Source organism: Chanodichthys erythropterus, chromosome 15 (assembly GCF_024489055.1).
Source record: "Chanodichthys erythropterus isolate Z2021 chromosome 15, ASM2448905v1, whole genome shotgun sequence".
In the NCBI taxonomy this organism is placed as follows: domain Eukaryota; kingdom Metazoa; phylum Chordata; class Actinopteri; order Cypriniformes; family Xenocyprididae; genus Chanodichthys; species Chanodichthys erythropterus.
This window is the reverse complement of record NC_090235.1, coordinates 13,789,740-13,812,632: the sequence shown is the minus strand read 5'-3', so window position 1 is coordinate 13,812,632 and position 22,893 is coordinate 13,789,740. Positions and strand designations below refer to the sequence as shown.

Genomic DNA, 22,893 nt, shown 5'->3' with positions numbered 1-22,893 from the left:
ATTATCTCTAAACATAAATGATTGTGATTTTAGGAGTTCTCTACCAAACAAATCAATACCAACCTTGTTGACCAAAGATACATTTCCAAATGTTTCACTTTCATTTTGGGGAAATATTATATTCACAAATGTAAGTGCCTTAACAAAGACATTTTTTTCTGTTTTTCTAAAAGACTTTTGGATTTACTGTAAATCTTTAATAATTTAAAAATTGAAAGGTGGATGATAACTTAATTTATTGAATAAATGTAATCTGTTAGAAGACCCTGATGTTATAAGCTTTTCTATTTTTTATTTTTTAATGTTAATAATGTTTTTAGGATAAATAAAATATTAGGTTGTGCTCTGTTTTTTTAGGAACTTCATTTTAGTATTGTCCTGCCTTGTAAATGTGCTTAGCCTACTGCAAAAAAAAAAAAAAAAAAACGTTTCCGTTTCCGTTTGAGAAACCGGAAGTCGTTGCGGTTGAGTGAATGTGTGTACTTCAATGCGGGTTAGCGTGGGTTGTTTCAGAGTTTCATAGTGTGGGTCTTTGAACATATAAAAGGACAAAATGAATGAATCGGTGGAGCATTATTGGACATTATACCGAGGACAGGGAGCAGTTAATAAAGGAGGCGAAAGAAAAAGAAAAGTAAAGACCAGAATGAAGGATTTGGCTACATTGAATCCAGAAATAGATAGCAGGTCGATTGACGCACTATCTAAAAAGTACTGGATAAATTAGTCGAATGTATAGGTATATGAATAAAAAGCAAAGGTGAAGTACGTTAGCCTATATATGAATTAGGTGGGGATTGGACTGGACTGGAGTTGAATACGGAAAAACAGAGTCTGGCGGCGGTCATGGTGTGAAAATGGGTGAGTATGATAATGGACTCCTAATAGTGGACTACACGATTCGTTTATTTTCCTCTCGCCGACAGTGAATATATCAGCGGGATTATGAATGTATATCCCGAAATCGGAGGCAAAGATACTCGTTCACCTGAGTCAGGATCGCTGTGTGAATTTAAAAAGATCTGAGAGAAAAGAACCGATGATCGAGATTAATATATTCATGTCTGCCATCCAAGCTTTCTGTTGTGTGCAATGGGTCTCTTCAGTCAATAACTAAAAGGACAACAAATCATTTATATTTTTACACGGCAGAGATTATGGCAATTTAAACAAGATCTTAAAGGGATAGTTCACCCAAAAATGAAAATTTGATGTTTATCTGCTTACCCTCAGGGCATCCAAGATGTAGGTGACTTTGTTTCTTCAGTCAAACGCAAATTATGATTTTTAACTGCAACCGCTGCCGTCTGTCAGTCAAATAATAGCAGTCTAAAACACTTCCATAGACAAATCCAAATTAAAGTGAGGTCTGATCGCGCTCTGACAGTGGCAGTGATCTCTCGCGCATATACTTTAATGAGTGCGAGACATCACTGCCGTTGTCAGAGCGCGATCAGACCTCACTAACCGAGTGCTGAACGCAGTTGGACATAGTGGTGTATTAGAGGTAAAAAATGATATAAATACTGTTCAATTTCTTTCACAAACTGATCGTTTCGTGTCTTAGGACATCAATGTGTTGTCATGAGCCACAGGGTTTCATTTGGATTTGTCTGTGGAAGTGTTTTAGACTTATTATTTGACTGACAGACGGCAGCGGTTGCAGTTAAAAATCATCATTTGTGTTCGACTGAAGAAACAAAGTCACCTACATCTTGGATGCCCTGAGGATAAGCAGATAAACATCAAATTTTCATTTTTGGGTGAACTATCCCTTTAATACAATACTTTTGTTCATCAAGGCCTCATACTCCATCCCAGTAGGTGGCGGTAATGTACCTTAAGCTGGTTTGCCAACCGCCATTATTAAGTAATGCAAATTACGTTGTTTTCCCAGTTATTGACTGATGGCTCTCCTGTCTCCATGAGATAAATCTGAGGTGTGTGTGAACATGAGGTTATTGTACTTCTAGACTTAATGTGAGCATTTATTAATCTTACTCGCACAAGAGAAGATTCAATATTTCTCAAAATTAACAAAATCAATGAAATGCAAAATCAGAATATTATGCTATCCTCCAATAATGAAATGTTAAATAAAACACATATTTTTATTTGCCCATAAATAGAATAAAACAAGCCCATCCCACATGAAACGTAATGCAAAATTAATGTAACTCATTACTTTTCTTATGCAATATTGCAATGCATTACTTTTCCAAGTATCTCTCCCCAGCACTGTTACAGTGTACGGATAATAGTATATCAGTAGAGTAACAGTTTATCAATCTGGCGAGTGTTTAGGGCAACCTAGATCAATGCTATCTATTGACAGCTGTTTGATGAACGCGTTAAAAAAGGAGCGAGCGAGACTGATAACAAGTTAACAAGCGAGATGCAAACGCGTTGTAACAGCAATTTAGATTCAAAGATTACAAGCTAGCGACGTCAGATTAATGTGGTAGGCAATAGTAATATAAGCAACAATGAATAAAAGTAAGAGATTCAATAAAAGTAAGAGAAAACAAAGCTATACTGAGACGCAAACACCAGCAGCGGGGCAGACAGGAGCAATCGAGCAGGAGCAGCAAACCAATGAGGGTTTTCCCTCACAGTGGGTCTCATTCATGAAACATTCGTAAATATACGAGTAAATATGTGAGTGATTTGCGCGTAAAGAGACTTTCCCGAAAACTCTCCTCCTGATTCACAAATACTTCGTAAACGTCAGAAGTGATAGTGAAATGTGTGTGTGTGTTAATGAATTCCAATCAGTCGTAAATGGGACGCGCGTGCACACTCATTCTCAATTACCATAAATCCCGCCCATTAAATCCGACTGACAACTATATATGGGCATCATATTATGACACCAAACGAAGGATTTTGGCCATTTTATAGGAAACAATTTCCATAGTTTGCCCAGCCCTATTGAAATCAATTAATTATTTGATTAAAGTGCTCCGTTTGCAGATGCTATAGGTGCGTTCACGCGGCCTCGTAATTCCTGTATAGTTATGAGATTCTAGCTTGTAAAAAGCGTTCACGTCCTCGTAGAGTTCGTAATTACAGCTTGTAAGCTGGGAGTTTTCTGAAAGCTCCCACATGTAACATGTGGCCACTATACCACCTGACCGCTGTAGATTGATTTATTAGGCGTTGATAGTGCTGCCATGGAAACGCATAATTTCCAGTCCAAGGACCAAAAGGACGTGAACAGCTCCGAATATAACATCACGTGTTGTCATTTCAGGATAGCGGTAAATACAAGGTGACGTGAATGCAGCTTATTACTGGCTCTCACAACAAAAGTAAAAAGAAAAAACGTATGTAATTACTATATATAATATTTTTTCAAAATGCTGTAAATATGTATCTTATTAAGGTGAATTAAAATGCAGCCTTATTAATGAGCAAAACGTTCGGATGTTAAACGCACTATTTACGCGTGGCTGGGAGCAGGTGTAGATTTCTTTCGTACCAACTAACATTTGGAAAATAAGAACATTTTAATGAATCCGAAAATTCATGCCAGAACCCCTTTACACACGATTTACACAAAAAATCGTTCTGCTCTTGTTTCATGAATGAGACCCAGTGAGGGTTTTCCCTCACAATGAGGGTTTTCCCTTTCACAGTTTCAGTTTGTTTACTTCACATTATTGTATATGTGTGACTGTATTCACAGGCTGGAGGCCTAGAAGAGTCACACAGCAAGGACCCTCAGAAGGAAAGACCCTCAGCAAGGGAAGAGGAAGGACGCTCCTGACGGATAACCTCCTCTGGTGAGTACCTCTCTCTGATCATATTCTGTGTGTAAATGATCAACATCTGCAAACCAGTGAAAAATAAAGTCACTCAATGCCATTCAAGTGATTTTGGTGACAGTAATTGTGTAGTTGAAGAGTCAGGAGACTTCGATCCTGAGTTCAAAGATGATGTTCAGTCAGATTTACTGTCATTACACAATTTGTTGTGTTGAGAGAAGCTTTAATGTGTGACATCATGGGCCTGTACCATGAAGCCGGATTCGCTGGCTAGCCAGGTAAGTTTCAGATTAGTTTGCCCCAATCCTGGGTTTTAGGTACCATGAAAATGACTTGGCTTTTAGCGGTGTTCATCGCCATCATAACTTACGCTACATGGCTATCCTGCTCTGGGGCAGGTTATGTTCTGGATTAGAGATCTCAAACTGAAATCGGACCAATCAGATGTGAGCAAAGTGATAGTGACACATCCAACGTGGTAAAGTCACGCCCCCAGTTTCACTTCCTCCAAATTAAAGGTCACTATATAGTAAAAACAAATATTTAAAGATAAAATTGTCTGTCTTTAATGATAATTAGAATTATTTTATGATTTATCAAATGGCTTTGTAATTTGTATCCAAATACTTCAGTGCTTTGCATTTTTGTAGTTTTAAAATACTGCAAAATACTTTGTAAGACGTCTACATGATGACATCATAAAATTGGTGCCTACTCTATAGTTTGCAGAGACTTGTTGCGATCAGAACAGAAAATTGATCCATATGGAAGAAGGTGGTCAAGAAACTATAATTTTTAACAGTTCATGTTAAGTTTTGGTGTTCGTTTTGGTAGCCTAGGCTAAATAGTTAAAGGTCCCCTAGAACATGTTTTTAAAAGATGTAATATAAGTCTAAGGTGTCTCCTGAATGTGTCTGTGAAGTTTCAGCTCAAAATACCCCATAGATTTTTTAAAATTTATTTTTTTAACTGCCTATTTTGGGGCATCATTAACTATGCACTGATTTACACTCGACAACGCCCCCTGCCAATTGCGTCTTCCCGCTCCCGACTATATTACAGCGCATTTACAAAGTTCACACAGCTAATATAACCCTCAAATGGATCTTTACAAGATGTTCGTCATTCATGCTGTATGCATGCTTCGATTCCTGTGAGTAAAGTATTTATTTAGATGTTAAAGGTTGATTCTCTATGAGTTTGATGGTGCTCCGTGGCTAACGGCTAATGCTACACTGTTGGAGAGATTTATAAAGAATGAAGTTGTTTATGCATTATACAGACTGCAAGTGTTTAATAATGAAAATAGCGACGGCCCTTGTCTCCGTGAATACAGTAAGAAACGATGGTAACTTTAACCACATTTAACAGTACATTAGCAACATGCAAACGAAACATTTAGAAAGACAATTTACAAATATCACTAAAAATATCATGATATCATGGATCATGTCAGTTATTATTGCTCCATCTGCCATTTTTCGCTGTTGTTCTTGCTTGCTTACCTAGTCTGTTGATTCAGCTGTGCACAGATCCAGACGTTCTGCCCTTTCTAATGCCTTGAACATGAGCTGGCATATGCAAATATTGGGTCGTACATATTAATGATCCCAACTGTTACGTAACAGTCAGTGTTATGTTGAGATTCGCCTGTTCTTCAGAGGTCTTTTAAACAAATTAGATTTATATAAGAAGGAGGAAACAATGGAGTTTGAGACTCACTGTATGTCATTTATATGTACTGAACTCTTGTTATTTGACTATGCCGAGGTAAATTAAATTTTTGAATCTAGGGCACCTTTAACCAATTTACATCATGTTCTTGAAAACATTACCAAACAGCAACCCCCTATATTTATGATTAACAATCAAATGATTAATTAGTTATAAACTAGTTGCTATGAATACAGGTGCTGTACACACATCTGACCTGACTTAATTATTTCTCACAGTCACTTATGCCATGAGGCCTTCAAAACACGTGTGGCTTTACAATTAAACAATTTCTACAATTGTTTTATAGGATAATATATACGATAGATAATGTTTTAATATTTTTTATGGCCTTGTAAATGTGTTTACTGCTATAATAATAATTTTAAAAAAGAAAAAAGCATGCAGCCTTCTGTTTGCCATAGGGACTGGATGCATTTAACGTTCCACAAGGCCGGAAATACGTCACCTCCACTGTTGGAGCTCAGGTCTTTTTAAGGACAAAAAAAGATCGGACAAAATGGGTGAATCGGTGCAGCATTATTGGAAATTATACCGAGGAAAAGAAGCAGTTAGAGGAGGAGGCGATCGAGAAAGAAAAGTAAAAACCAGAATGAAGGATTTGGCAACATTGAATCTATTCAACATTATCCTACTGGATAAATTTGTGGGATATATGGGGATATCAATAAAAAAAAGTAATTACAGCAAAGGTGAAGTGACTATATGTAAATAGGTAGGGGATTGACTGGACTGGAGGTGAATACGGGAAAGACAGCAGAAAATGGAGTCTGGCGGTCATGGTGTGAAAAAAGTGAGTAATAATGGACACATACACAATGTTTTTATTTTCCCCTCGCTGACAGTGATTTCATTCCGAAACCGAAGGCAAAGATAGAAAAGCACCGATGATCGAGATTTACAATCAAACTGTTGCAACAACATGGACATTAGTAGCTATGGAAAAACATGAATCACGAAGGTCTAAAACAGGGCTGGGCAAACTCGGTCCTGGAGGGCCACTGTCCTGCAGAGTTTAGCTGCAACCCTGATAAAACTCACCTGTGTGTAATCCTGAAGACCTTGATTAGCTGGTTCAGGTGTGTTTGATTAGGGTTGGAGCAAAACTCTGCAGGGACGGCGGCCCTCCAGGACCGAGTTTGCCCAGCCCTGGTCTAAAACCACAAACAAAACGTTTCACGTTTAATAGATTATACATTTAATAGATTATGGTACAATGGGGCTAAAGGCACACCTTAAGAAAAAATGTGCTTTTCAATATATATATGTTTGTATTGACCATTGATGGAGCAACAGATTTTGTGTGAAAATAATTAATAAAAGTGGTTAATTTTGTTTAAAGATATTATAAATGTGTGAGGGGGGTAAAAGGCACACATTATTCACACAAATACTTTAGCTAAAATAATGTTTTTAATAATGTCTAGGTTAATATTTGTTGAAAAGAATCACTTTCGCAACGAATTTTTGATAAACAAAAGAATTAATTTTTGTTCAGTAAACATACTGTCATTAAAATAGGCCTATGTTAATATAAAAATATATTTTAAAAAAACAGAAACAAAATTACTTTAAAAAGTAAAGATTCTAAAAGCATTTAAGGAGATCCCATAATATTTATTATAGATTTATAGTACTAACAATAAATTATATTTTATTATGAAATAATTATATATTTTTTAAAAAAATATGATTTTCATTATAAATATGGGTATTATCTCTAAGATGGATACCCAATTTTATATATGATATTTACCATCTGAATCTAACCATGTCATGTCTATAAATGGAAGACTCAGCCAGCTATTTATTATCATGTTAATTATTGTGCCTTTTACCCCAAATACCATACTTTTACATATTCTTCCATTATTGAAAAAACTGTTGCCTGAATTACCTTGAACAAAACTTTAATACCTTGAAAATCGTTAAGAAGACCTTTGTCTGAAAATACAAACATTAATTTAATGGATTCTTATTTGCTACTTAAATCAACAAGATTTTAAAAATGATTTAAAAAAAAGATTTTAGATCAAACTACCTCAGAATCAACTTTGGGTTGCTGCCCGTGATCGCGTCAAGGATCAGACAAATTTACACGTGCATTTTGGAAAGCGAATGTTTAGGAAAATGCTGCGGCAATTTTTTGTGCCATCTAGTGGTTTAGAGGAAAATAAAATCGAAGGCGCCTTTTGCCCCGTTCTACCCTACCTTTAATAGATTACACTTTAAAAAACATTTAACATTAAATGGATTACACTTTTAAAATAGTTTGTAAAATTTGTTTTATGTATGTTTTGAGGCATCATCAGCGTCTGGCGGTTTGAAACAATGAATTGTTTTGTGAAGCAATCGGTTCAATTTGATTCAAAGATTCGAGAATCACTTTCAAGCACAAGGGAGAAATGTGAAAGAATATTTAATAGGGCTAATAATACTTTGATTACGTTTACGAGCACTGAAGTCTCATGATAAACGACACGAAGTTTAACCGAAAGAATAAAGACATAGTTTAATTTTTGTCCATTCACTAAGTCTTTTGTTCATCAGAACAATCATGTCATCATGTTCAGATACACCACTGTATCAGTGTCCAGTTTGCACATATAATTAATTTGAAGAAGACTTGATGAAATATGTGTGCATACACAGAGAATATTTGAAATATGTCTATAAAAACTTTAAACACGGATGCTTTATTCTGTATGAGTTATGATCCACACGGCTAGTGTTATTAAACTCATTGCGGAGCTCCGTGCTGAAACCGATCATATGCGTGCTCCGCGTGTATATCATAATAACAATTGTATTTTTCATGTGTTCGTATTCAAACTCCAGTTCTGACCGCATCGCGAGCAAAACACAAACAACACTCATGTGCTGCTGTGCTGAGGGAAACATACATACAGCTCGTGTGTCCGAATGCAGAGGTGAATGAACAGCACTTTTGTGACATTTGAATTCTCCACTGTAATGCGATATCACTCAAACATATTTTCCATTTGTGCTGGTAGATTACAGCCAGGGTCGGCCCTAGCTTTGATGAGGCCCTAAGCAGAATTTCATTTGGGGGCCCCTTGGTTACAACAACGTATGATAAACAGTATCCTTTAATATAAAAAGTAAATGTATAGAATGGACAATGTTAATATAAATACTTAAATAATTACATAAAATGAACAGTTTAGATGGACCTGTAAGAGCTTAAGATAACAATAATAAATATATTATTAACATTAAAGGGATAGTTCACCAAAAAATGAAAATTCTGTCATCATTCATTTTACTCACTCTCATATTGTTCCAGACCTGTATGAGTTTCTTTCTTCTGCTGAACACAAAATAAGATATTTTTGTTTGGTTATACCCACATTCTTCAAAATATCTTATTTTATTTTGTGTTCAGCAGAAGAAAGAAATTAATACAGGTTTGGAACAATATGAGAGTGAGTAAAATGAATGATGACAGAATTTTCATTTTTTGGTGAACTATCCCTTTAAGGACAAGGGCAGCTCAGTGTATCTTCTGAACTATGTTGCTATGGTGGATGCACTATTTTTCTTCTCAATTTTCTTCTCAATGTCAAAATCAAGCTGTCATTTAATTTGCTCTTGGGGGCCCCCTGGTGGCGGCGGGGCCCTAAGCAGCCGCTTAATTCGCTTATAGGGAGGGCTCTGATTACAGCAAAACAATCCACATGCTCTGGTCGCGTCGCAGGAAAACGCATTTTTGTGTTGTAGCACTGAAGAAACGAACACCTACGATATGTCTCTGAATGACCGAGGCGAGAGAAGTGACACTTTCTCATGCATAATACCGCAATTATAATCGTATGCATACTACAGCGTAGAGATTGGATTGAATGAGTTTTAAGTCATAAATAAATGCAGAAAAGCATTTTCGACCAGCCCGTACTGGAGCCAACCAGCACTCCGGATCTTGCCGGTGGTACACGATGACGTTGCTCCGACTTTGCTTTTCAAACCGGAAGTCAGAAATCACTCTGAAAAATGCAAAAATAACTAATTTTAACTTTTAAATAAAATTAATGAGTACCTTTAGTGTTTCCAATGATGTGCAGCCTATACATATCTGTTCAGAGCTCAAAAAATGTGTTCAGGGGTTTCATGACCCTTTAATAAATGGAATATAGATAGGCTATTATTATTATTTCTCCTCTCTGGACTGTGATGGACTTGGGCTGTAGAAGGAGGAGCTGAACACGCAGCAACACTGAAAGCACGAGTCCTGATTGGTCAGGGGAGTGTCTGATCTATTACCCACAGTAGATGGCAGTAATCCTCTTTTAAGAATGAGAACCGCCAGTAAGCAGAAGAAGAAGAAATATGAACAGCAGGAGGATGTAGTAGTAGTAGTAGTCGTGTTGCAGTTGATCCGGCGCTCTACGTAGACCGACCAAACAAAGTAAGTTATTCACTTTCGCTTCCTGTTTTGTTGTGCTATATATGCGGCACTTACGGTGACATCTTCAGCACAACTTCCTGCCGCTGAAGTTACATCATTCAGTATATTTTTACTGTAAAACTACACTGTACTAGGGCAGTACACTAATGTACACAAGTGAAAAGGTACATCTTTGTACCTTACTTACCCCTAAAAGGAGCTTATTTGCAGAGGTTGGAGTAAGTCACAAGTAAGTCTCAGTTTTAACCTGCAAGTCCAAGTCAGTTTTTGTGAAAAGTGTGTAATTAGCATGTACATGGATGTTTTTGTATGTTTGATTTTTTTTTTTTGTGTGTGTGTGTGTGTGTAAGAGAGAGGGGTGATTTGATTCAGTGTGATTCATTAATATTTGTGAGTGAATGTGTGTGCGCGTGTATGAGTGAAAAGTGTGGTGTTTGTTTGCAAGTTTTCATTTTGTTTTCTTTGTGTGTGTGTATACAATATATATGCATCCCCATAAACTATCCATAGGCTTTTCACTCAAAGTCTAACACTGAAGACCAGTTACTAAGTGCTATAGCTAAAAAGATGACATTTCCTTATAAACAGTGAATGACCATTTACAGTGCATTGCACTAAAAATTAAATGTGATAATATTCTTTAATACCTTCTTCAATGACAGACACATACGCATGTGAGATCCGCGTCATGTGCGGCAGATCTTAAAGTGATAGCAACCACGACGCGGATCTCACGTGCGTCCCACTTGTTAACTTTCATTTGAGACTTTAACAGAAAACACTTCAGGAGTTTTAAAGTCGTCATCTGGTGTGTTGAATTCTACAGCATGTCCGGGAGACACGTGTGTCGTGTTCTTTAAAGGGCCGCCTGGAAACAAATGCTGTGACGCCAAACCCCTCGTAGAAGAAGAACAGCGTCATGTTTACATGTGACAACAAGCGCTTATCTGGATCACAAATAAACACTGGATGTATGTGAAGTAAACTCACACAATGTTCTTTTATGAATAATTTGTTATTGTTGGTACATCGACTTTTTAAACCTGACACAGAACAAACAGGCTCAGAGAAAGTCTGACTCAACAATATGCAATGATCTGAGAGGTGTTGATGAGAAAACAGTCTTAAATCTTTACGTTAAACAGCATACCAGGGACTTTCACAGAACGTTTTTCTTTATCAAAGCTGTATAACGTAATGACTCTACAGCTGTATAACGTAATGACTCTACAGCTGTATAACGTAATGACTGACTCTACAGCTGCTCTCACATACTTTCTGTTCACTTGAACACAGAAAACCATGTAGCTGTCAACCAGGGAAATATACTTGAACTTTTACAGATCGTAGCCGAAAATATCAGATGGTCTTAGAAATGCTAAATACACTCATCATGACATAGAAGGAAATACTAGCCTTTCACAACCATTATAACTCTTGGAAGAGCCAGGATATATATATATAATTGTATATTTGTGATTGTATTCCCAGGTTGGAGCAAAAGAACAAAGATGATGCCGACCAGAGTTCGTCTCCGGTGAGTACCTTTAAACTCTCTGTGATCATATTCTGTGTGTAAATGATCAACAACTGCAAACTAGTGAAAAATAAAGTTGTTAAATAGTGTTCAAGTGATTTTGGTGACAGTAATTGTGTAGTTGAAGAGTCAGGAGACTTTGCTTTAATCCTGACCAGGCTAGAAATCACATCTTTATGATTTGCCCTTCATTTTTTTCTGAGCTCTATGAATTATGTAACTGTTGGACTCAGTTGGAGTGACTATAATCAAGGATTAAAAAATCAAGGAGCACATGTACTTTTAGGCTGCATTTACACTGCAAGTCTTAATGCACAGATCCGATCTTTTGACCATATCCGATTTTTTTGGCCAGTGTGTTTACATTGACTTTAGACGCGACTGGTATCCGATATCTGTGTTTACATTACTTCCTGTCCCAGAATGATTGGCATTGATAGTTTTACATGCACATGGTAGATCCTCGGGTTTTGAATGGCCATTTTATTAAAATTATTTATATTTCATGTCGGGTGGTCATGGTTAGCCTGTCAGAATGGATAAGTTAACAGCTGTCAGTGTCATGGATGTATTGTAGCACAAATTCTGACTGAAAGGATAGAGATATTTAATCTACAGTTATCAGTTTTAGAAATTATTATTTTTTTTTTTTACAAATTCAAGCAAGCTATGGAGAGAGAGAAGATACAGTGAAGCTTTTGGCTTATAAGAAAAACACCACCACGGCGGTCTCTTTTAAATTAACCGGGCAAAGGTTGAAATTCAGCCACTGAATGCATGTGTGTGCGCAATTTCTTTCTAGAAAAATAGATAGACCTAACGTTAGACATATAATGCTCCCACCTCAATAATAAAGCTGCGAATTTAGTGCGAGTGCATACAAGCACGTCTGCTTCATAATACAACATTAAAGCTTCCTTTTAGTGAGCAAACGTGTCGCCCTCGCCGTGTGATGGCTTGGAATTCCAATGGGAATCGGATATGCGTGTTTAGACATAGGTCGCGTGTCCAGAGATCGGATATGTATCGGATTTAAAACCGCATTTGGAAGTGGCTCAGATCGGAAGTGGAAAAATCAGGTCTTGTATGGATTTTTGTGTTTACACGTGTGCAACTAATTCCGATCTGTGTCAGATGTGAGCAAAAGATCGGATTTTTTGTGCCAGCATAAACACAGCCTTATTTCCAAAAATTGTTCAGTCAGACTTGATGAGAGAAGCCTTAAAGGGTTAGTTCACCCAAAAATGAAAATTCAGTCATTAATTACTCACCCTCATGTCGTTTCACACCCGTAAGACCTTTGTTCATCTTCAGAACACAAATGAAGATATTTTTGTTGAAATCCGATGGCTCAGTGAGGCCTGCATAGCCAGCAATGACATTTCCTCTAAGATCCATTAATGTACTAAAAACATATTTAAATCAGTTCATGTGAGTACAGTGGTTCAATATTAATATTATAAAGCAACAAGAATATTTTTGTGTACCAAAAAAAACATGATGGCTGATTTCAAAACACTGCTTCAGGAAGCTTCGGAGCGTTATGAATCAGTGTGTCGAATCAGCAGTTCGGAGCGCCAAAGTCACGTGATTTTGATGACACGTGATCCGAATCATGATTCGATACACTGATTCATTTATGATCTGATGCTTCCTGAAGCAGTGTTTTGAAATCGGCCATCACTAAATTATTTTGTTTTTTTTTGGTGCACCAAAAATATTCTCGTGGCTTTATAATATTAATATTGAACCACTGTACTCACATGAACTGATTTAAACATGTTTTTAGTACATTAATGGATCTTGAGAGAGGAAATGTCATTGCTCAGGCCTCACTGAGCCATCGGATTTCATCAAAAATAATCATGAATAAAATCATTCCTTGCGTGAAATGGGAAGTTGTTCAGTAATGGTTCACAAACTGAACCTAAGGGGGCAAATCTTGTTCAGTTTACACTCAGCACACTGAAGATGGGTGCAGCTTCTTCCTTTATGGTGTACAGAAGTGCTGAATAATAATAAAACAAAGTGATTGAGTTTAGAGTTGTGTTCTCGCCTCTTAAATAAGCTGTATTTGACTCAAGTAATATGTTCTGCACAATGAGGTTCGAGAACCATTTAACCACCCTGTTTTTGTTTGTTTTTATCAGGTTCCTCTTGACTGTTTTCCTGGTGTCAGTGTTGCCTGGTGAGTGTAATGTAAAGAGAAATTATTTGTAAATTAGATCTGTGATATTAAAAAGATTGATATTAATCACATCAGTATCAATATTGTGTAGTGATTCAACACTGTTTTTATTTTAGGTGCTGCTTCTCTAACTCTGCACGGAGAAAAGGGCGGCAACATTACCCTCGAATGTGGACTGAGCACCATCGAGGACTCATCTGTTCTTCTGAAACATGGGTCCATAACTGCTTATGGTCTTCAACCTGATAATCAATACATGGGCAGGGTTCACAAGAGTGGCCTCTGTGACCTCGTTCTTCAAGACTTGAAGACCACTGATGCTGGAAGATACCGATTATACATCTATGAACGTGAGCATTTAATGTCCGACATCAGCCTTGAAATCCATATCAATGGTAAGCTCAAAACTGATTTTAATATCAATTTGGGCTGTTTGTTACTTTCATTCAGTACTCATCAACATGTCACACTTATTCTCTCGTTTCATTGCTCTTCAGATACTTTAACAGGACGGGAAGGTGAAGAGCTGGTGTTTGGTGATCTCCCACGTGATGCTGAGAGCGTTCATCATCAGACAGACACAGGCTGGACGGAGGTGTGGAAGAGAGGAAAGGGTGTCCTGAGCGATTGCCTGACAGACAACGATGGTCACCTGATCATCAGAGACTTCAGATCAAGTGATGCTGGAGAATACAGAGTCCTGAACAAAACAGGAGGAATCCTGATAACTCTGACGGTCAAAGGTGAGAGAAATTGAATGGATGTTTAGAAAGGTTATTTATGAAGTGGACAGGTGAGGTTTATTTTTCATAATTTGGACAGCAAATGAATACTCAACTGTGTGACTAAGCTTTCAATCTCCTCTACAGAGTCTGGTACAGAGTCGAAGGGAAATCTGAACAGCACAAATGATGACAGTGTTGACACCGAACAACAACGTAAGTAAAACCTGACACAATGAGAGTGTTACAAAATTAAGCAGTGAGATTAAACAAAAGTTTTATTCCCACTTTCCCCTAACAGCTGTTTGGATTTGGATTGTGGCTTCGGTGGCTCTGGTGGCTCTGGTGGTGATTATTGCTGTCTTCAAGAAGTTAAAATCTGACCCCATGACACCAACATCTGACCAGGACCAAGAAATGAGATTTCTACCAGGGGGTCCCAGTGCCATAAGCTGTTCAGAGGTCCAGATCACCTAACTGCATGAACCATCAGATCTGCTGAAGATTCAAAATTAAACTGGACATCATTATTGGAATGCAAAAACTATGTATTTGAGTTTTAGGTGTGCGTCATGGAGCCTTATCAGTGGTAATGCAAGGTAACATCTGTAACAGATGTTTAACAGAGAAGCCTTTCACTGCTCCTGGTCTTGTTGCGTTGACCCCCCCCCATTTTAACCACGTTGTGAAAAATTTGGGGGTGAAATTAGACAGCAGTCTAAAATTTGATGAGCAAATTGATTCTGTGGTCAGGGCAAGCTTCTTTCAGCTCCGCCTCCTAGCAAAGGTTAAACCCTTCTTGAGCCGTTGTGACCTGGAGAAAGCTATCCGTGCTTTTGTTAGTTCCCGCATGGGCTCTATGTGGGAGTTAATCAGGCTGGTCTTCACCGTTTGCAGCTTGAGCAGAATGCTGCGGCCCGCCTGCTCACTAACAGCCGGAAACACGGACACATCACACCTGTCTTATACTCCCTGCACTGGCTCCCTGTCCAGTTCAGAATTCATTTAAAAATTTTGACATTTGTTTTTAATGCAATCTTAATTTCAATGCAGTCTATTTGTGTGAGATTTTGAGCCATCACCGACCCAGCAGAGCTCTACGATACGATGGGCAACATCTGCTGGAGGACCCCCGGTCCCGGTGCCAACAGTGGGGCGACCGTTCTTTTGCAGTGGCCGGTCCAAAACTCTGGAACTCTCTGCCCATTGACTTGCGCTCCATCACTGACCTGAACTTAAAACCCACTTATTTAGAATAGCTTTTAATATATAAAGTTTGATTGATTGAATGGACAGGGATGTGCAATATTTATGATACATGTACACATTTGTAATTTGTATGATAGGGTTGATTAAAATGGCTTTGTACAAAATACTTTAGTGTTTTGTATTTTTTGTATTTTTAAAATACTGTAAAATACTTTTGTAAGTCCACCTGATGACATCATAAAATGCAATCTCTGATTGGTGCTTATTCAGTAGTTTGCCCAGACTTGAGTTCAGAACAGATGTTAAGTTTTGGTGTTTGTTTTAGTAGCCTAGGCTAAATAGTTTTGCAATTTACATAATGTTCTTGAAAACAATTATACCAACCAGCAGCCCCCTGTATTTATGATTAACAATCAAATGATTAATTAGTTATAAACTAGTTGCTACACTCTAAAAAATGCTGGGTTAAAAACAACCCAAGTTGGGTTGAAAAGGGACAAACCCAGCGGTTGGGTTAAATGTTTGCCCAACCTGCTGGGTAGTTTTATTTAACCCAAAAACCCAAAATATGTTGGAAATTAAAAATCAGACACATAATTACTAGAGGCAACAATAATAATCAAAAGATGAGCGTTTATTAATAAGCAATTTAAGTATTATTCAAATGTTTGTTTATTAAACCTATTAATAAATATTAATTTCCAACATATTATGGGTTCATTTTAAGCCAGACATAGTCATTTTTAAACAATATTTGGGTTAAATAAAACTACCCTGCAAACATTTAACCCAACTGCTGGGTCAAAACAACCCAATTGCTGGGTTTGTCCATTATCAACCCAACTTGGATTGTTTTTAACCCAGCATTTTTTAGAGTGTATGAATACAGCAGCCATCAGTTGTCATCTTATGGGATATGTGAATATTTGTGAATATTTGATCTGTTAAATCCACAATATGTACATTTTCACCACTAGAGGTTGCTTATTCAGTCGCTTATCCTTGATTTTGTGGAATCATGGGATGCTGAACAAGTGCTAATGAGATACAAGCATGCCACAGTCGCCGCTTTAGCTTTTTTCAGTCTAGCGTATGTGGGGTAACGCAGCGCTGTTTATCATATTAGAGACATTTGAGCTTTGAAAGTTGTTATATTGCTACTCTGCATTCGCTGGGCAGCTGCTATGAGACACTTGCTGCACACTGCAGTAAACTAGATCGATATTAGTCATGTTAAACATGGTATTTGCTGTAAATCAAGAAAATGAGATTTAAACAAGAAGCTATAACATGATTAGTTTTCAGTCGATAAATGAATCCAAATAGCTCCTGATCTGTTTAATAAAACATTAGGCAGATGGGGAATATGTGTCTTTGGTGCTTTTGTGGTTTCTACAAAATAAAACCGAAAATCAAGGGTAAATGATGTCATTGATAGGCGACGCACGGACACAGCCTGTGTCCTGGATAAAATTGCAAATTTTTGTGGATTTAAACATTCTGGGAAGCATTTGGGATAATGTAAGTACACAAGTCAACTAAAATATATATAACATTGTTTTAGTGGTTTTAGGATATTTTAATTGAAAAATCCTACATATTGTGCCTTTAACTGGTGGCATATGTCAGATTTAATGATTGACTCGGGCAGAGAAAAGCTGTTGCTATCAAACATCGTTTACTTCATCAGCTGAGTCAGTGTAATGGTGAAGGGATCAAATAGGCCAATTGATATGAAGAAGTTTCACGCTCCCTTACAGTATTTTATTTTAATACATGGTGTGGCTGCTGTATTTTGTAGTTTATTTTGATACACTTCAAATTAAGGTATTTGGTATTTTATTTTAAAATACATTTTGATGTATTTTTGCCCAACCAAGCTACTTAAATATCCTAATTGTACTAAGGCCTAATCCTGACTTAGACAAAGCCCTGTCTGTGAAACCGGGCCTAGTTTCACAGTAGTAATTATATTGCTGTCCATGGAGGAGTCAGGAAGCTCTTGGATTTCATCAAAATGATCTTGCCCTGGCCCAGAAAAAAAGTGTACTTATTACTGTTGGTTTTACTGTTGTTGGTCATGTTGTATGAACAAAGTCAGATCTAAATATTCACTGCAAACACCCTTTCAACATGAAACCAAGAAATGAGACCCAAACTTTCCCTGACTCTCCCCACAGCCTCTCAAATGTTCGTATCCCCCAGGATATGTCGCCTCATGGGGGGCAGGTAAATTGATGTGAAATGGGACTCCTGTCAGAGATTATTTGGCCGTATTGCCTTTTTAGGGACCATCTATGCTGTAATATCTTTGTGTGCTGTTACATTTCTACTAAATTGTAGAATTGCTGCTGGCAATTTAAAAAAAAAAACACCACTGTATTCCAAAGATACTGAATAAAAGAAATTATAATGTTCCATTGCAATTCCTGTTTAATAAATTATGTGAATCTTTTGATTTGTGTTTTAGTGTTTGTGTGTGTGTGTGTGTGTGTGTGTGTGTGTGTGTGTGTCCAATGGAAAATATTACAAGTCAGCCTATTAAAGGGAAAAAAGAGAAAATGTGAAAAAATGTGTGCTTATTACTGTAATTCTCTGAAGAAGCAGAGCGATATGAGAATTACCAGTGATCCTTTTTTGGTAACACTTTACTTGAAGGGACTGATATGACACATGTCATGAATATGAAGGAGGTTTCATGCATGTTTATGACTGTCATTAAGTGTCATTCGCTCAATGATGTCATTTTTAATGCAAAAATGACATTGTTTGAGAAGTCCGAGTTATGACAACTTGACATAAACCAATACATCATAACCTGTCAGTGTCTTTGTCATGACAACTTGACATTATTTAGCTTTATAAATTAACATTACATTAAACTGTCATGTGGTTGGTTTTGACATGAGGCCATTATAATAGTGTCATGAATATTTATCTTGACCTCAACTACAGCGGTACAAATTGAACTTGTCATTAAAATGTCATTAAGTGACAATACTCTGACAAATCATTTTATAACAGCGTCACGAATAGTTTTCATTTTATGTTTTTTTTTTTCTGTTTCCTCCAACAGAAGGTCAGATAATAGACAATTTCAAATTTCGTAAAAAAGATGACACTGTTATAAAATAATGGTAACACTTTATTTTAGGGTCTTTTAACTAGTTGCTTATTACTATTAGTATGCATATTACTAGAACATTGACTATTTATTAGTAATTAATACGCATATATTAATGCCTTATTCTGCATGACCTTATTCTACATTCTTAATCCTACTCAATACCTAAACCTAACAATTAACTATATTTATAAGCAGTAAATTAGGAGTTTATGGAGGGAAAAGTCATAGTTAATCGTTTATATATGTGTTCCCTATACTGAAGTGCTACCAAAATAATGTAATGTAATTTAAACCCATAAAGCTTAGTAATTTCTTAAGTTTGATAATTAATCTGCTATGTCATGTTTATGACAGGTTATGATGTCTTCGTAATGTCAAGTTGTCATAACTCAGACATCTCAAACAATTTCATCTTTGCATTAAAAATGACATAACTGAGCGAATGACACTTAATGACAGTTGTCATAAACATGCATAAAACCTCCTTCATATTCATGACTTGTGTCACGTCAGTCTTATGCACACCCCTTCAAGTAAAGTGTTACCGTGTTTTTTTTGTTTGTTTGTTTGTTTTCTTCTGTAATGGCATGTTTACCCTCAAAAAGTGACAAATTTAAAATGCTATAAAAATTGTTCTGTGGGGTATCACTCCTTTAATTTTTTCAGTCCTTTAAAGAGCGAATTCTTTTGCATTGAACTTTGAGCGTCGTAGCTTTGCAGATGTTGTTTATGATCAAACATCACACACTAACTAAAGTTAATCAACCACCCCTTTAAACATTCCTTATAGTTACCTATTAACTACCTTATTAAAGGATTAGTTCACTTTTAAATAAACGTTTCCTGATAATTTACTCACCCCCATGTCATCCAAGATGTCCATGTCTTTCTTTCTTCAGTCGAAAAGAAATTAAAGTTTTTGATGAAAACATTCCAGGATTTTTCTCATTATAGTGGACTTCAATGGGCACTAAATGATTGAAGGTCAAAATTAGTTTCAGTGCAGCTTCAAATTGTTTACTGCCCTCGTATTACTGCCCTCCACAGGTCAAAGTTTGAACTAACTGTTATATACTATTGAACTAGCATATTGCATATAAAAATTAGTTCAAACTTTGACCTGTGGAGGGCAGTAATACTCTTAGCAGCGTCTACACTGCTGGAATTCTAATAGAGAAGAAGAAGAGAGCTAGTTCAAGATGAGCATTTCTGGTTAAAACGTATATAGTTTTCAATTTTTTTCAGAAAATGAGCGATGGTTTTACTACATAAGACCCTTATTTCTCATCTGGGATCATGTTGAACAATTTGAAGCTGCACTGAAATTAATTTTGACCTTCAATCATTTAGTGTCCATTGAAGTCCACTATAATGAGAATAATCCTGGAATGTTTTCATCAAAAACCTTAATTTCTTTTCGACTGAAGAAAGAAAGACATGGACATCTTGGATGACATGGGGGTGAGTAAATTATCAGGAAACGTTTATTTAAAAGTGGACTAATCCTTTAAGTCTTGAGTGCATTTGTATATAATGAGGTTTAAAGAAATTACAATGAGTAGACAGAAAAATTAGTAATTTGGAACCTTTGGATGAGATGTTAAACTGAGGTCTCTGGACATTAAAAATCCCATGCTCTTCAGATCTTCTGTCCAATCAAATACGTCCCGCCCCCTACAAGAGCAGTGGGCAGCTGTTTTTGCTGTGGCACACCGGGAGCGATTGGGGGTTCGGTATCTTGGTCAAGGGCAGCTCAGTTGGAGGACATAAATGATACATACAATTATGTAAAGAAAGCTGGATTGTATTGGATTGGAAACCAAATCGGAATGGGAGAAATATGGTTGTCAATAAAGCAGCTGATTATGTACGTAAGCCACTTTGCTTTGACAATTCGTTGTGTAACTACATGCGCATCTACAGGAAATGTTGTTAAAAAACATTTCTGAAGAAAACCACATCTGGGGAGGACTCTGCTGAGAAAATGATTTAAGATGGGAATTTTTACAGATTTTTTTCAAAGATTATTTCCACATACAGTATGTCGGAAAAGCAGCAGCAGTGTGGTTTCAGTCTCTGCGTGTGCTCTGTTGAGACAAAATGAAAAAATTAATTTTCTTTGTTATAATTTGCTTTGGAAATGTGCTAAGCACTTCCAGTGGTAAATGTTATAATATAATTATATACATTACACAAACTTAAATACATTTCATAATATATTTATTTTAAACCTATTCTGTATACTAATTATCAATGTGTCTCCAGAAGCGTCAGTACGAGGATCTTCTGATCTGTTCAGAGCTCAGATGGGAGGAAACATCACTCTGAACTGCAGCATGAGAAACGGACATGAAGTGGCCTGGTATCATCTCAGATCTGAAGAGCTCGTTCTACTGATTTCTGGAGAGAAGGATGTAACTGGAAGAAAATTTCTGACCACCTACAATCAAGACAAAAATCGTCTGAAAATGACTGCAGACAAATGGATCACTAGAGTCTCTCTAACTATTTCTGGAGTATCAGAGTCAGATTCTGGTCTTTATTTCTGTGGAACAAAATCTGACGCTCCAGAGATGCACTTCGACAAACCCATCAGACTGGAGAATCAGTATAACGGTAACATATTTCAGTTTTCTCATCATATCTACACAAACTTGTCACTGTAGGGGAGATGGGGTTTGTAGACAGAACAAATAAAATGACATATATTGTAATAAAGTGACATATATTTGTGTTTCTGTCACAGAACTGCCAAAAAACGTTGACGTCACAGGTAACATGTTGATTGTTTAACTGCTTTTTCTAGAGATCCTGCACTATTTCTAACACTGTCTGGGTGTTTGAATCTGAGTGACTCTTCTGTGTCTGCAGATGGAGTGACGGTGACGGAGCGTGTGTTGATGTTCAGCGTTGTTGGACTGGCTGTGTTTGTGTTTTTTCTGGCTACAGTTGCTGCAGGAGGAATCATTTACCATCGTGGACAGCAGAAAGGATGGAAAGAAGCAAAACGTGCATCTCTGATGAGTTGCAAATCAGCTAAATGCTTTATTTGACAATCTGAGCTTTTCTCTGGCAGTTAAATCAACATTGTCGTAGAGAAACACAATACACAACTGTAGCTCAGATGATTTATCTGTTTGTGAGATTGTGTGGTAAATTTGGCCTTGTCAATGATATTTACTGAACTATGAAAGCACTTCATCACTGCCTTCAATGCATTATTTATTAATTCAACATATATAAAGATTCAAGCTAAGTATTTTAATTTGCACAACTGAAGTTCTGAATGAGCTCAAAAAGAACAGCTAACATCCCTATCTTTAGACATTATATATTTATCTACATTGAGCTTTAATATGGAAATATAAAATATAAACAGTTTTATAGCACATAAAGCTTGTTTAAAAATGTCAACAGCATTCAATGATAAATGTGTCCTGATCAAATAAACAGCAGTAAAACTAAGAAATGTCATGTGTTTTCTGGCAGGAAATCTTATCATTTCTAATGCTAAACCTCTTCAAACACAAGTCAATGATGTCAGATCTACTTTCACACTGAGAAAAACTAAAAAGATTTCACATTAAAGGTACACTATGTAAGATATTCGCAATAAAATATCCAAAAACCACTAGGCTAGTGTTATATATTTTGTCCAGCTGATTACTAACAATATCTCTAATGTTTTCAACTACTTGTAAATCATGAGAAAATTCCCATTCTACACAGTGACACGGGGCAGTGCAGTCGCCTGTCAATGACGTCAGTTACCTTTGTTACCGCCTTTACTGACGTAGAAACCACATGACAACAGTGCCGTGGACAAATGCGGAAGTAGAGTCTAGCGTCCAGCAAACCACTAGCTTGCTTCAAGCAGTTCCTTATTTACTTCTTGCACGTTTTGTGGTGGATTGTGTTACTTATTTATGGAACATAATTACTGTTTACCATCTGCCGCTGGTTCTGTCGACAAGGACAGCTCCCGTAAACTCATGACCGGAAAAGCGGAAGCGGCGCCGGCGACTGTGTCATAATAAAAGTCCCGCTGCTCGTGAGGTGTGTGTTGATCAATCGCTCCAGCTCCTCGTTCAGCTCCCGCAACACTCGGTCCTGATCTGCTTCATACTACAGTAACATTAATAATCACATCCATGAACATGATTTCTTCCCAAAACCAATCCCT

General features: G+C 36.9%; 2 protein-coding genes across 8 annotated transcripts; both read left to right on the top strand.

Annotated features, from left to right (window-relative positions):
* Positions 1-476: 476 nt before the first annotated feature.
* LOC137002059 (uncharacterized) lies at positions 477-16,067 on the top strand. Of its 6 annotated transcripts, XM_067361510.1 has the most exons (8): positions 477-861; positions 3,689-6,294; positions 9,996-10,156; positions 10,754-11,464; positions 13,615-13,652; positions 13,769-14,047; positions 14,150-14,395; positions 14,522-16,067. In XM_067361510.1, the coding sequence occupies exons 4-8, from the start codon at positions 11,439-11,441 to the stop codon at positions 14,596-14,598; spliced, it is 666 nt and encodes a 221-aa protein (XP_067217611.1). In that variant the 5' UTR covers positions 477-861; positions 3,689-6,294; positions 9,996-10,156; positions 10,754-11,438; the 3' UTR covers positions 14,599-16,067. The 6 variants fall into 6 exon arrangements, with proteins under 6 accessions (XP_067217611.1, XP_067217613.1, XP_067217615.1 ...); XM_067361512.1 differs by lacking the exon at positions 9,996-10,156 and having other exon boundaries at positions 3,689-3,785; XM_067361514.1 differs by lacking the exon at positions 9,996-10,156 and having other exon boundaries at positions 11,419-11,464.
* Positions 16,068-20,457: 4,390 nt separating this feature from the next.
* LOC137002049 (uncharacterized) lies at positions 20,458-22,198 on the top strand. Of its 2 annotated transcripts, none has more exons than XM_067361495.1 (4): positions 20,458-20,577; positions 20,976-21,326; positions 21,457-21,483; positions 21,582-22,198. In XM_067361495.1, the coding sequence occupies exons 2-4, from the start codon at positions 21,017-21,019 to the stop codon at positions 21,761-21,763; spliced, it is 519 nt and encodes a 172-aa protein (XP_067217596.1). In that variant the 5' UTR covers positions 20,458-20,577; positions 20,976-21,016; the 3' UTR covers positions 21,764-22,198. The 2 variants fall into 2 exon arrangements, with proteins under 2 accessions (XP_067217596.1, XP_067217595.1); XM_067361494.1 differs by lacking the exon at positions 20,458-20,577 and adding an exon at positions 20,745-20,871.
* The last annotated feature ends 695 nt before the right edge of the window (positions 22,199-22,893 follow it).